Source organism: Triturus cristatus, chromosome 5_2, assembly GCF_964204655.1.
Source record: "Triturus cristatus chromosome 5_2, aTriCri1.1, whole genome shotgun sequence".
NCBI lineage: Eukaryota > Metazoa > Chordata > Amphibia > Caudata > Salamandridae > Triturus > Triturus cristatus.
The window spans coordinates 353,007,043-353,022,366 of record NC_140588.1 but is presented as its reverse complement, the minus strand read 5'-3'; the positions used below and the strand labels follow the sequence as shown (position 1 = coordinate 353,022,366).

The 15,324-nt window shown below is 42.4% G+C and overlaps 1 protein-coding gene across 1 annotated transcript in view; it reads left to right on the top strand.

Annotated features, from left to right (window-relative positions):
• SLC22A23 (solute carrier family 22 member 23) overlaps window positions 1–15,324 on the top strand; it is a 579,898-nt gene that overhangs the window by 397,109 nt on the left and 167,465 nt on the right. Inside the window, exon 5 of the mRNA XM_085607175.1 lies at window positions 6,785–6,912. Within this exon, the coding sequence (XP_085463301.1) occupies window positions 6,785–6,912 (128 nt within the window). The remainder of the gene's footprint in view (window positions 1–6,784; window positions 6,913–15,324) is intronic.

Sequence of the window (15,324 nt, the reverse complement as noted above, 5' to 3'; positions counted from 1 at the left end):
TTTCTTTTATTTCTATGGAACCTCCTCTCCCTTAAGGAGCCCAAGTCATAGCCATTGCTGTGGAAGTTTCTAGTGGCTTCAGTCTGTAATCCGCAAGTGCTCGGTAGCAGCATATGGCCTGCATTTCTACAGTACATCCGCTAGTAACTGCACTTCAGTTTGTTTTGCTTTTATGAAAATTATATTTCGGCACATTATCTCAGTTCTGTTTGGCTTTCAGTAAAAATGCATCTGGCGGTTTCCACCATGTTAATCCTTCAGTCTCATAGGGAGCCTGGAAACTTTCCCCTATTACTAGTGAGCCTGTTGGTTTTCAACTTCCCCTAAAAAAGTGAACCTTACTTCTTAGGTACCACAGAAGTCCGTCTCGTCTTCCTATCATGTTCCTTGCCAAAGAACCTGTGATACTCTGATCCTGCCAAACAGCAGTATTGATGTCCCTTGTTGAGTGGCGGCCATCTTACCTACCATATCAATAAAGTGTTGCCTCTTTAGTATGCTCTGTTACCGTTCTGCTCCACTTACCCCAGTGACCCACAACAGTCTTTCATTGCTACTCAGTACTCAAAGAGCACGTACAGCTTCTTGTGCAAGGCAGCCCCCATCCAGCACCCTAAAGGAAAACTAGGAACTACTCTTCTCATCGTGGCCCCTGGACGACCCTTTAACTTGGTGGGCTGGCGTTGTCGCAATGTCTTGTCTGCTGAGGATGGTCCACAAACCTTACCATTTCCTCAAGTAGATGACCATCTGTGGACCCTACCAGATCTATTTCTAAACTCTTTCACCAGCCAGTGACAGTCCTGGAAAAGCACGGTAACAACTGTTTACAATGACTATTAATTTCACAAGAAGTTTGTTCTTGCATGGCAGAGATCCATTTTATTTTCTATGGCTCCCTCTATGCAAGCCATTAGAGCAAAGCCAAACAACATTCAGTGCATTCCATTTCATTCCACCCTATGCTCTATTAAAAATGACTCAAAGAAGATGTCTGTCCTCTCTGGAACCAGCACCCCTAAAAGAGTCCAAACTAGTGTCTTGCATATATTGCAGTTCATTAGCTCTTGTCTCCTATACGCCACCATAAACCGGTGAATTCAGACCTCCTTCCTGCTGTTCTCCATACTCCTCCTCAATCATTCCTCCAGGTCCTCTGAATCCATCTTTCTCCTCCCAACTTAAGTGAAACTTCACCCAAGAATCTTACAGCACCAGCCTACCTCTGTAACAGTCTTTCTTTCTGTGTCACTTTCTCCTTCACTTTGAATGTTTATTCTTCTGTCACAAGACCTCTCGCCTCTTCACCCTCCAAATAACAACCACAGTACAATTTCGCATGCCTTCAGCATTATTAATTTCAACTGTTAACTTTCTTCTGTGCAGGGTGGCTTTCCCGACCGTGGCTCAACCCCAAACCAAATCTGCTAAAAATATTTTTTTTTAAAAAGGTTCACGGATCCATGGCTTTATCTTGGACAGCGGCATCAACAAAAGTACTCCACCTGAAAACATAACAAGATAAAGTCCTATGGTACTATTTAATTCCTCACTCCATGTTTTAATTACCTTTTATTAAGCACAATAAACCATGACAAAGATAAGTCTATGACTTCTTGTGCTTGAAATAGACCTAGCCATATTCTGGCATCAAACTATGAATTAGAGTAGACAACACTGACGCCTAAAACTAAAAGCTGATGCTAGTAGAGAAAAAATGAAAGCTGCTCATACGCAAGCTCTCGTAGCAGCAAAATCGATCAAATCTCTCCAAGATCCTCAGACATATGTGGGCTACAGTTCACATGAGCCCTCTTCCCCCAAGTAGCTGAAGCCTCCATACCACCATCCTTTCACTCAAGTCTTCTGTAGTCCAGAAAGTCTGGAGCTGAGCCAGAAAGGAGAGCATGGCCAAAAAATAGACCAATGCCTCATGTCCTGCAACTAACATTTCTTTTTTGATGAGCTGGATTCCCTATTTCGCCTCTGCCTTTCCTGGCTCAAATGTGGGAAGATTTGAATCCTACAACACCTCAATGATGGTCCTTTTCGTCTGGAAGCTTCCCTCATTATTGCCTTCCTCTTCAGGAGATTTTGCAGCTCAATAAAGATCGTCCACCTCCTGGTAGCAGCAACACTGAGTATGTCGAAGCATACTCCAGATTTTCAACCTAAAACATCCTCTCTTCTGAAACTCAGCCACATATCTTATGCATCATTTTCTGTGCATCAGTGTGGTACTCCCTAGACTCTACTGTATGCAGCTCTCGGAATATTATCTAATCTCTCAGCTTCTTTTTCCAGTCGCACCACTGATGTAACTGTACAATTCTTAAATTAACTCATCAGAACAGCCACCATAATAAAACCTTCATCCAACAACGACCTCACAAAATTGGAGGAAACCTTTCTATAAACCACTGTGACACATGTGATTCTTGCACTCATCCCCAGCATCCATCAGACTACCCCAGACAAGCCGGCCATCTCTGACATTCACTGAGGATAAGGAAAGTGAAATGGCACCCACAATTACAGTATGTTGTATCTTTGAAGCAATGCTACATCTGCTAAAATTGATGACAACTAGTAGCCCTGGTTGTCAGCCTACTGAATATAGCTAAGATGGCATGTTCCCAGAAGCAATGGAGGAGTGACACAGTGCCCCAGAGAAGCCCACAGGAGATGTTATTGGTAACCGACCAAGGCAACAACACTGTGGTAGGCCAAGGTGCCTAGACCTTGTTCGCTGCAGAGATCAGAGCCAATAGAATGAGGGGAATGTGGCCACGAAAGGCCAATTAGGAGCCTTTAAAGCCACAGTGTACCAGAGAAAAACACTGAGTGCACCCTCTTACCTTACCCAGTTGCCCACCTGACTGGATGGGTGGGAAGTGATATAGCTGCGTTCTGACCCATTTGTCTCGCCTTCAACTGGCTGAAAGAAAAGACCTATTTAGGCAAAACACAGATGTTTAGCAACCAGCTCTCCTTAAGGATGGGAACTGAATACTAATGCTCATTGGAATGCTGGCAATAATGAGATATTGGACTCCTCTCAATTACTGAACTCCTTCTGATTCTCTTGTAAGGTTTGCTTGGCACTGAGACTCCCCAACTGCTCCTTCACGTTTTCCTGCTGTAGGATGCCAATGGATGAATATAGCATGATACTACGCGTGCTATAACCACACAGTAGGTTACAACGTGGTCATTACAACGACTGCGTTGTTACGTGGCTTTACATCGCAAGTCGTTTCTATGACTTGCGCTAGGTGGCGCGCTGGACTTAGGAATAGTATAAATTACTATTCTTACTCCAGTTAGCGCAACAGCAGGGAATGTGTTGGATTAAATCCCAACGCATTCCTTGGTCTTGCACGACTTGCGATGTAAAGCCACGCGGGGTAACAACGCGGTTGTTGTACCGACCGTGTTGTTACCTACCTGCGTGGTAATAGCAGCGTTGTAAACGCTGTTTCCCCCCAATGGATGGACTGAATCACTTCTACTGTGGATTAGGTCTATAATCTATATGTTCAGCTGAAACATTTGCATCAGAACTACAGTGGTGTGCCTGCCCGAACTGGCCTGCTAGGTACGTCTAAATCGATACTAGATGGAGTTTACTTTTCCAATATGGCCATAGACCATCTAGTACACATTTTTCTACCCATACAAGAGTCTCTTACTGCACTAGAGAATAAAACAGATACAGTATCAATTGATTTGAGCTCGCTGCAGGCTTACCAACATAAACTGTCAGAGAGCATGGGGTGACTGAAGCAGCGCTAACAGAACAGGCGCCAAGGGTTGACTATCTCCATAACCAGATCACAGACTTTCAGGATAGTGTGGTTCTTAAACTTCAGGACTGGAGGTTGGTCCAGCAGTAACATCATCAGAGTGGTAGGTCTGCCTGAGCACACTGAAGTATCAAACACAAATGTTTCCTTGATACTGATTGTCTAAAGTTGTGGTCCCACAGGACCTGTCAAAATTCTTCTCAGTAGAAAGGGTTCCTCTCCTGCTGCCAGGGGTCCCTGTCAGCCAGTTCATTAAGAATTACATTATTGGGAAATAATATATTACAAAATATGTATTCTGGTTCTCTGCTAATTGGAAATTGAAAGATGTCTCCATTACACTGTGGTTGTAAAACATTTCTTGCAGACAGAAAACTCTGCCATGCCAAACTATTGTTGTTCATCCGAACTGATAATACCTTAGCATGGGAAAACCTTTTTTTGTATTTTTTTTTGTAAAGGCGTCCAAAGCATGGGAAGTGTTGGAACAACTTGTATCCATTGGAGGTACATCCCAGAAACCAGATCCCCCATCCCCCAAGAATACACCCAACAAAAATTTAGAAGACACAAACCAGAGAGACTCTTTTACCAACAGATGAAGGATCGGATCAATGTCCAGCAAAATGATTGAATCCTTTACAGCATTGATTGACACTGGTGACTATGAATTAAGTGCTAGCGAACGCGCAGAATACTTGCTGACTAACCAGCGACTAGTCCAAGTGGTCTCCCCTATTAGTTCAAATCAAATGTTATGATTTTGTTTCTTCTGGTATTTGAGGGTGCTATCCTGTGCATTGATGTGCCTGCAACTTTGCTAGAATCCTAATCAAAGTTATCCGACTCTTTTGTTGCCTTGAGCCGTGATACCATGGTTCTCTCACAGCGATCTGTGTCATTGGGTCATATATACTGAGTGCTTGCTTCTCCCAATCTAAGAGACTCCTCCTCATTCTCTCTGGCATTTAATTTTGGGGGCTAACCATACTTTGCTTCCACTAGGCACCCTGCAAGAAGTTTACCTTCTAAGTAACATAACTTCGTGATTGGCTACTCACGTATGGAGGTTGTGATTAATATATTAGAGTGGTGTGGTATCTTTATTTGACCATTATTTTTTAGGGATGGTTGACTTGTTTGGGCTGGTGGATTTCATTATCAGCCCTGCGGGGTGGAGGTAGTCTTAATTACTATTGGGTGTGCTTATGACACAATGTATGGAATTCCCCTGATCCGGGTGGGTGGTGTTCCTGTCTTGCCTGGCTGCGATGCAGATTTGACAAATGGGATGAAACATTGTCTGTGGGGAAAGGTCTGATAGCCACTGTACAGCATAATTTTCAGATGAGTTGGACTTGTTGCTAAGGAGTTGGGAATCCTTTATTCGAACTACTATATTTACATATGCGAGGTTAAGTTCCTAGATGTATATGTTTCTGACGTTGAATGTGAAGGGGAGGACAACCACTTACACCACTGCCGGACCCTCCACACTGTACCTTTCTATTGGACACAGAATGCTCGAGTTTTTAGGTCCTACTCTTTGGAATGCCCACCTCAACACCCAAGAGAGAGACTAGACCTCTATGCTTTCAGAATGCACCTGACAACATGTCTCTCTGATGATGCACTGGTATAGTTGTTGCCTAGTTTCTCATACACTATCATTATCTCCCTCTTTCGCTCATCCTCACTCGCTCATCCTCTCATTCGCTCATCCTCTCACTCGGCTACCTTGCTCTTCACTGGCTCCATCTTGTCTTTCTATCCCCTTTGTCCCCTCTCACTTTCTCTTGTCCCCATTCTTTCTTGCTCCATCTTTCTCTCATTGCCATCTCTCTATTTCTCTTGTCTCGCTCCCTCCTCTTCCTTCTCCGTCCCTGTTTCCCCATCTCTCTTGCATTGATTCTCATTTTATTTCTCTTCCCGTTCCCTCTATCCTCTTCTCTGGACTTCCCACTTCTTTTGAGATATGCAATTTCTTTTACTAGTTTCTAAAATTAATGATATATATATCTCTTTTCCACGATGGTGCCCAGGCATTATACTAGTTATCGAATTGAATTGTTATGTCTTTAAATACTAATTTAACCGGCATTGGCACAGCCAATAGGCCTGGCCTGGATAAACTGATGTGATGGCGTTTTATTATTTTCTATTGTACGGATATGTCACATAAATAAAAAGAAAAGAGAAATCTTGAGGCCACCGAAACATGGGAATTATACACTTGCAATTATTGGTAAAAACTAAAGGTACCGTCAGTTTGGAATTAGTGTAAATTGAAGACAAACCATGCACAGATGAGTAAAAAAAACACAGGATCATGATAGAAAATAAAAAAGCAGTGGCAAATTACATTATTGGCTACCATCCTGGACACTGAAGTGCACTCCTTTGTAGGCAGATCTGCACATGTGATGGGGCAAAAAGTAATCACTCACAGTACAAGAGAGACAAAAGGCTGCTTGGGTTGACCCAATGTTGTTTGCTGTGAGGGTAGATGCAAAATGTTTATGAAAGTTGAGCTAACCAATGGATGAACCGAGCTGACCCAAAGCGTCTCTATGTATACATTCATGCATTTTTTATTATTTTGCTTACCTGATGCTGGTGACACAGCTAAAGCTGTCTCCAGGCCTAACATAAAAATGTTATGTCACCAATCAGCAAAGATCTGAGCAAGGATAATGTACTTATAGAACTTTTAAAGTCACCTTCAAGACGCCACTTTAATTGAAACCTCGATTCATGATTTTGAAACCCTTACATAATTTAAGAGTAGAGATTACCCTGTCACCAAATACCGTGTGAATGACTTTACTAACATTACATACATTGCTGTATTTCGCATTAGCAAGCTCTTTCATTCTGATTTCCTAGAACTGGTACAACATTTGTATTTTGTTAAATCTGTCACACAGCCTGTGAGTGAAGTAGCAAATTCTCTGTTATTTTTCATCACCTTCCTGAAGCATATTCCCGGAATCTGTTCGGTGGCTGATGGCAACGCAGCAGTATGGAACCGCCAAGAAGTTACTGCTACAGTTCACACGCAAGAACCAGGTGGATCTCGCGAGTGACGTCAGAGGGGTGTACTCTGGTGAGTAGCTGAACTTCGTGTGCACCATACATGTTCTGTCACGCAGAATATAGAAATTGTAGCTTTGATGGAAGCTTCTTTGACACTGTACAAATGGTAAGGACTAAAGCAAAGCTTTAACTGTGGGTTAGGATCCTAATCTTTTGACTCCATCTTGGGGTCTGGGCTAGCATAGAGAGCACCAGCTGCTGATTGGTGTATAGATCGTTGTCTTTCTGCATTTCAGGGTATTCTTCTTCTATTGCTACTCATTTAATTTCGTACCAAGGTCTGTAAACAACCGACACTTGCAAATGTTGATGTCTCAGAAGCTTTGATTCGATACCAACAGCCCGCTATCGATGCCTGTGCAGATGCACAGTTCATATCTACGACCTCACCTCAATCCAAAGAACCTGTTCTTACGGAGCTTGCTATTTGTCCCTTGTCCACTGCTTTCAGAAAGAGAAAAGAGAAACTGAGGGCAGATGTGAAATCTTGGTCTCCTACATCCAATAAAGCCCTTTCTAGGTTTAAGGAGCATGCAACCTCCCGGATGCGGTCTTCATATGATCCACCTGTAACCTTCAAATAAGAATTGCTCTCAGAGCTGCCAAGACGTTATTCATGCCTTCTGCGCTGTATAGAAATGTCAGAGTTTAAGGGCTTGATACAGATGACGATAGTTCACAATTGAAAATCGTTTGTGTTTCGACTGAGAGAATTTATTGGTTAAATACATATATGTAGGCGTAGTGTACAAATCTGTTCTTCGTTTGGGGAACTAAGAACCCAACATAAGATAGACAATGGAAACATCTTTTCTCTCGCATATTTACTCATTTTAGGTCCACAAACTGGTGACTGTATCCTTTTTATTTTCTATCAGAATACCAGGAAATGTATTCCTGTCAGGCTCATATTACTACTGTTCATAGGGTGAAGAGCTTCTGAACCTCTTATTACTGGAGCCCCTGGGGCATCTGAAGCCCATCCGCTTATGAAATTTGATGTTGCACAAGCATGTGGGCAGACATTTAGGAGAAGGACTACATTTGCCTGGGAAGGAATTTTGGTTCCCTTTGTTGCCAAAAGGACTCCAAAGCCTTATATTTGCCATTGTCGTACTTCGAAAATAAGTCGTGTTATGGATGATGTTTGGAAGGTTTCTCACAAGCAACTTCTCATGGGAAATACCAGCCAAGATGCAAGATATTATTTTGGTGTCAGGTGTATGTCTGAGTCTCAAAAGAGATCCATAATTTCCAGAAAAACCTGCCTCTCCCTGATATCTGCTTAGCCCAGAGAGAGCTGAAGACTATCTCATTTAATGGTTGAAGCCTTCTATGTTGAGGCACAGTACTGCTCTCTTGTCTTCATCCTATGCAGGCAGGAAGCAATTTTAGACCAAAAAAATGTTTTGTAGCAGAATACATAACGCCTAATACTAGCCCAGCTTATCACAAACCATAAAAACAGGAGTGTTGGCTTTTGCTTTGAAGGCTTTAGGTTGCATTTTTTTAAGGAGGTCTATGGTCAGAAAATGTCTTCTAGCAACTGGTGCTAAGATGCAGTCAGCCAGGAGGCAGAGCAAACATTTTAATACTGTCAGCCTCTGTTGTGCGCATTGCCCGATTGCCATTGATGACACGCCTCACTCACCTTGCCACGCCCCAACGTCCAAGAGGGACCTGATGTGAAGCGCGGTATTACAGGAGCCGAGTCGAAGAAACTGGAAACAGGGACGCTGTAGACAACGGAGAAATCCAGAGAAATAAACGGCGAAGGAACCCCAAGGATTGCTGAGGGCAGCTCCCGAGCGTCTGGGACCATAGAACGGCAGAAGGAGGGGGGTGTAGTACCCAAAGCCCCCGGTTCCCAGCTGGGGAAAAGGAAGCTGGAATTCAAGGAAGGTTAACGAGAGCCAGGTGGCTTACTGTTCCGTCCCTGGGGCCCTAGATCTTGGCATTGCGCAGCAGTACGTGACCATTTGCCTGATCTATAGGTTTCCTGGATTGAACAAGAATAGGAACTCCAGAAACTGTAGAGCACACTTTCAAAAAGGACTTGTGGCGGATTTGGTCAGCACGGCAAAGGGCATGGTCAATTCATCTGAGCACAATAGAGGTAAGTGTGTGGATGTATTAGTTGTTTTTATTGTTTATTCCTTATCCCCCCCCCCCACCCCTAACGGCCAATTAAACAGGTTGGCTCAAGGGGCTTAATAAGGCGGGGAAACAGTTGGAAGGACACCAGCGAAATAATAATAATTGGGAGCCTGGGGGGGACTAGGCTGGTCTCCATTGGTTTGATATCATACTGGACTTGTCTTGCACAAAAACAAACTAAATAAGCTGCCATAAGCACGTGCACTGTGATGACCCCTAGGAAGAATAAAACCCGCACGGAGCAAAACCGTTGGTCTAGAGAGCTCTCCATGGAACAGAGGGCTTCTGGAGAGAGTATGGAGAGCCCCAGAGAAAGGGCTAAAAGAGCACCTAAGAAGAGAGCAAATAAGGAAGCTGTGCAGGGGGAAAAAAGGGGGTGTGCTAGCCTCAAAGTCAATAAAGGACTTTGTGGGAAACATTTTAAAAAGGTGTGTTCACCAGCGTAGTCCCAGGATGTAGAGGCTGAACAGCTGAATGCAAATGGCTCAGTAGATCTTTGTTAGCAAATACTGGAGTCATCGTTTCTGGCAAATCAATCACCCTTAAGCCAAAATGATTTAATAATGGCACCACGGCTGTCCTCATCCCCGCGCGTCTTCTCACTGCAGGATCAGTTATTGATGGTTCTAGACCCATTAGAGATTAACAGCGAGGGCTCAAGGATGCTTCGAACACAGCAACAAGGCCAAAACTAAATGTGAGCCGAGAGTAGCCTGGTACCTTGAGAACTCAATCAAAAGATGATGTGGGGCGAAATCTTACACTAGACCTAGACATTTCAGCTACCCAATCTTCTTCAATGTTGTACATAATGTTGATGCTGCAAAGAACCTTACAAGGGTTATTGGTAGTCACAATGTTAAATAATGACATTTTAAAAACACAAAAAATGCATCTACATAAGATTGAGGGGGAGCTGCAAGGAACCAGGGACCAAATGCCAACTATGAAAAGATCAGCCCCAGACCCGCAGCCCCCAGCATCTGCTGAGGTCATAGACTTACCAAAAGACCCACACAATGTTTATATTTCAAGATGCCCGATGTTGATAAAAAGAAGGGGCAAATACTCTAGATACAGCCCATCTAACTTTAGGAGACTAATAGGAAGGAAGGTACAAAGATAGGGGAAAGGGAAGGCTGTGAAAGGGGGGAGGGGTGAAGAGGCTAACCCAGAAATTGCTACTCAAGAGATGTTGCCCACCAGGACCCCTAGAGAAATACGAGTGAGGAAGGGACCAAAAAAAGAAATGAAATAGGGTATTGGAGAGGGATTAAAAAAAACACAATTAAAACCATCGCTGCAATTGAATAGAGCAAGCCACATAGCACTTACTCCGAAAAAAAAACCTTGATAAAGACTCCCACCAGAGGGATAGAATAGAAGCAAGTAGAAAATCCATGGCAGCAACTAGGAAGAACAACTAGCAGCCATATATGATAACTCCTAAGTTGGGAAAGGAGGTAGTTGGGAATAATTGACTATATTTTGAACCTGTACAAATAGAGAAGGGGGGAAAAACAAGGAAGATTTCACCCCTAAACAGGTCTCAACGTTTACATTCATTCTCAAAATGCCTGAGTTTGATAGCAATTGGAACCAAAGAGCTGCGGCAGGTGGGTTTTAAAGCTAATTATAAAGGGAAGGAATTTACCAGGGTGTTAGTTTACTCAGACCTGGTAAAGATGGCAATTGGGAAGGCGAAAAGAAAGGTATTGAAGGAAGGAATACGGATAATCCCAGAGGGAGAAGTAGAGGGGAACGGCCAACTAGGTGGAGGCTTCTTAAAGTGCCAGGCCGGATTAGGGAAGAGACCGGTGAGGCTACTGGAGGAAGATGGAGTAGGTGCTGGAAACCTCAATATAGTAGCGAACAACTCCGATATTGGTAACATTTTGGGGAACTGGAGTCAAAGAAGCAGCATCACAGGTCCCTCCCAGTGATATAATGAGGAGCTTGGGGAAGAGGGATATTTAGATGATGTGGACTAGGATAATGGGTTGTCGCATAGCCTTAAGTTTGTATCTTGGAATATAAACGGTCTTGTAGAATTGATAAAGCATGAAAATATAAAAGAGCTAGCCAAAAGTACCGAGATTATATGCTTACAGGAAACTTGGCTTTGTGACAAAACCCCAATAATTGATGGCTTTCTCCAACTCCATCGCCCGCAAAGAAAAAAAGGTTTGGGCGCCCTGCAGGTGGGATTATGACACTTTTGTCTACAAAAGTAGTGAAGAATGTGACATCACTTTCCGTAAAATGTAAATGGCTGCTTGTATGCAGGTTATCTCTGTTGGTTGCAGACAAAAAGCATGAAAACTTAATCCTCATAAATGTGTATATGCAATGGGGGTGTCCCGAGGAATATGGTGATGAGATGGGATATTTTAAAGATGATATAGATACCTTATGTGAAAAATACGGCACGGATATAATTTTAATGATGGGTGATTTCAATCATAAATTAAACCCAAAGAAGGTAGATCGTTGGTATATGGAAATCCTGGAGGCTTATGACATAAGATTAGTGACCTTCCCAGATTGTGCTTCCCCAAACCAAGATACAAATTTGGAAAACTACTTGGGGACAAAGGGCCTATTTTGCGTGAATCGTAGGTTAGAATCAGACTGTCCAGCTAAGAAAACATTTAAAATAGGCATACAAAATTGCCCAATAGACTACGTGTTTACGTCTGCCTGGAACTTTGCCTTAATCAAGGGGTTTCGGGTCTGTCAAAGGGAAGGTAGTGATCACACCCCCCTGCAGTTTCAGATTTCAGATGTGAACCCGAGCCCACGAGAAAAAGTAATTCTGCAACAAGTGGAGTATCCCAGGCGGGTGACAACTAGGCTAACAGATGAATATAACGCAAAGCTGGCAATACTACAACAGCTAGATTTGGGAAGCGACAGAGGGCAGAACCTGGAATGGTATGATGAAAAAATAGAACAGGTTGTGCAATGCCTTCGTGTTGAACTAAAAAATAAGAGAATACATGCATAAAACATAAAATCCCAGTAAGGCAAGTAAAATGGTTCTCTGCAGACTACTTAAAGATGAAGAGGGAGATAAGGAGAGAAGCACGTGGGCTTAGTGTTAAATATGATTTGAACATAGTTATATATATTGAAAAATTGAGAAGAGAATACAAAATGCTAATTAGTAGCTCAAAGAGTCTATAAAGAAAAATGCTGGGGGAAACTGTTGGAAACTATTGAAACAAAGAATATACTCCAGTTTTGGAAGCTGATACAGACAGCTGCAGAATACCCAGTGGGAGCTATGAATTGTGTGGTAGAAGAGGCCTCATGGGAGGAATATTTGCAGGAATTGTATGGCTCTCATAGGGCATCAGAAGGAGTGATGCAAAACTGGAGTGGGTTAGTAGAAGACCTAACACCAGATTTCTCAGTATTGAATGTGAAAAATATGATAATCAAATTAAAACTAACCAGGGCAGCAGGACCTGATCATCTCCCAGCTTCCATAATAAAGTCCCATCTGAACTGGTGGGCAGAATGTTTGTCCCACATGTTTCTAGTCATCTTGGACATAGGAAAAATCCCCCAAAACTGGAAGTGAGCAGTAATTTGACCGGTGCACAAGGAGGGTGATATGAAATCTCAGAAAAATTACAGATTAATTAATTTGCTGGACATTGGGGAAAAAGTAGACTTAAGGATTGGGTGGAGCAGTGTCGATTGTGCCGGTAGAACAGGGGGGCTTCAAGGAAGGCCATTCCACTGTGGACCACTGCTTTGCCCTATGGGCAGTGGCGCGAAAGTCAATAGAACAAAAAGGGAAGTTATACTGTTGCTTCGTGGACTGTCTGGCCGCGTTTGATTCTGTGGACCGTAAAGGCGTTTGGGAGTCCTTGGAAAATTATAATATACCAGAAGGCTTACTGGCTATAGTAAAAGAGTTACATAGAGGAAACTGTGCACAGGTTATTAGGGATACGGGGAGGTCCTTGACGCCAAAAATAGCAATTGAGAATGGCCTAAGACAGGGCTGCATCTTGGCCCCCTTGCTTTTTGCCATATTCCTAGCAGACTTACCTGCAACCCTAGAGGTTGACAGAAGCGCCAGCCCCCAGAATGGATGGTAATAAATTGTCATGCTTACTGTACGCAGACGATTTGGTGATTCTTGATCAGACCGAGTTAGGCCTCCAAAGGAAACTAAACGCTTTTAGAGAGTACTGTAGGGCAAAGTTTTTAGTTCTAAATATGGAAAAAACTAAAAAGTTATGTTTTGGGAAAAGAGACACGAGATTCAGTTGGTTTTTAGGCCCCATGAAATTGGAGATTTTGAGTGAGTATAGTTATCTTGGGGTCTGGTTCGATAGTGCATTAAAGTGGCATATGCACTTAGAAGGCTCAGAAAGCAAAAGCCTTTACATCGATTTGTGGGCTGAAAAAATTCAATCGAGAATACGGAGATATGTCCTAAATACCATTGCTAAAGGCATATAGTGCAATGATACCCACGCAAGTACTGTATGGAGCTGAAGTCCTCTACCTAAGTGGTAAAAGTGGCTGGGACTTAGAAGAAGGGAAGTGTTTAAAAACCTTATTGTCACTACCAATCTCAGCAATGATCCAGGCCATTAGAGTTGAGCTAGGAACAATAGCATGGAGCATACAGAATCAAGTGTCTTTAATAAGGTTCTGGAAACGCCAGGACCCTGGCTTAGAGCAGAAGGTCTCACAATGGTGCAGAAAGGAGATTCAGTCGAGTAGCCGAAAATGGGCTAAGGAAACTAGAAATAAGCTGCTTACTGTAGGTGAGAACCTAAAGGTGAGAATCTGTCAACAAACACTGCATGCAGAATTTACTAAGAGCGTACTCAGATCCCAAGGACAGGAATTGTCCAGAAACGTAGATGTAGAGTATCTGAGAATGAAACAATCAGTACAATGTATAAGAGCTCCATGGTTGAATGAAGCCTGGTATCCTTACCTGCACACATTACCCAACTACTGGCTTAGATGTGAAATTTTAAGTTTAAGAATTGCCATTTACCCACGGCTGACCAATGAGAGAATAAAAGCAGAAATGATTCAGCCTGCTGGAAATTGCAAATGTATATTGGGAACTAAAAGTGATATTCTGCACATATTAGTAGATTGCGTTTCAGTTTTAGCCCAGCGGAAACTATTTTTATGTCCAATCTTTATAAATATGAAGCGAAGTCACGAGAACAGGCAGTAGCCCTACTTACAGAGATGCCTAGCCTTGAGATTGCCTTTGCAATCGGAAACTATATGAAAGCCATAAAAAGTCTCTTTAGGGAGAAACCGAAGATGTTTTAGTGATTTTAAAGTTGAATTTTATTAAAATGCATTTTGCCATTGTTTTTATGAATATAAAATTGAATTAACATGAATTGTATTAACTTTCAGGGGATTGAATTGAACTGGACATACTAATTATGTTATTGTGCCACCTTGTGTGGGATATTCGTGCTGTTACCACTTTGCTTATAGGTTATTAATTTTAATGGAATTGGTGAAGAATCTGTATTGTTTTAATATTCACAATTGGGTTTTATTGTTGTTTAAAGACTATGGTCTAAATAAACATTACAATTTGACTTGACTTGACTACTGCTATCTATAGTGGCCTTGGTCCTTCTGTCTATTCCTCTTTCAGCTGAAAAGGCTGAATCCAAAAGCTGTGACGCCTTTCAAGATAAACCAAGAGATGGTTTAATAGACATTGTGGTTAGCATTGCATTAAAAGGCTGAGTGGGTGGTCTTCGAAGCACTCCCAATTTAGGCAGATAAGGGAACCGAGGTACAGGGATAATTAAATGTCTGAACTAGGATTCTATAAAGTTCTTAAATAGAGGGATAGCCATGTCTCTGGGTTACTAAATCTCCAATTTAGTCAGGAGGACAGTCAAATTGTACCTTTCAGAGCAGTTAGAGGGTGGCCTAGTGATCTGGCGCGCCATGAAAGAATCAACTCAAGAGTTAAGTGTGGGGGTATATGTTTTTCATCTCCCAAGTTCATTTCAGTATCTAGTGTGCAATACTTTTTTTGGGGATATATGAAATAGGTAAATACCGTGGACCATCAACAATAGAGAACAATAACAGAGCGAAAAAGAGGAAGCATAATGTCGAATACAGTTGACAATTTACGACGGCCATTAATAATCTCGAAGAGCTGCAGAAAGTATTATGTAGAATAAGTTTAATATGAACATAAATTGAAATTGGATATCTATAGAAAAATCCCCAAATAATAATAAGC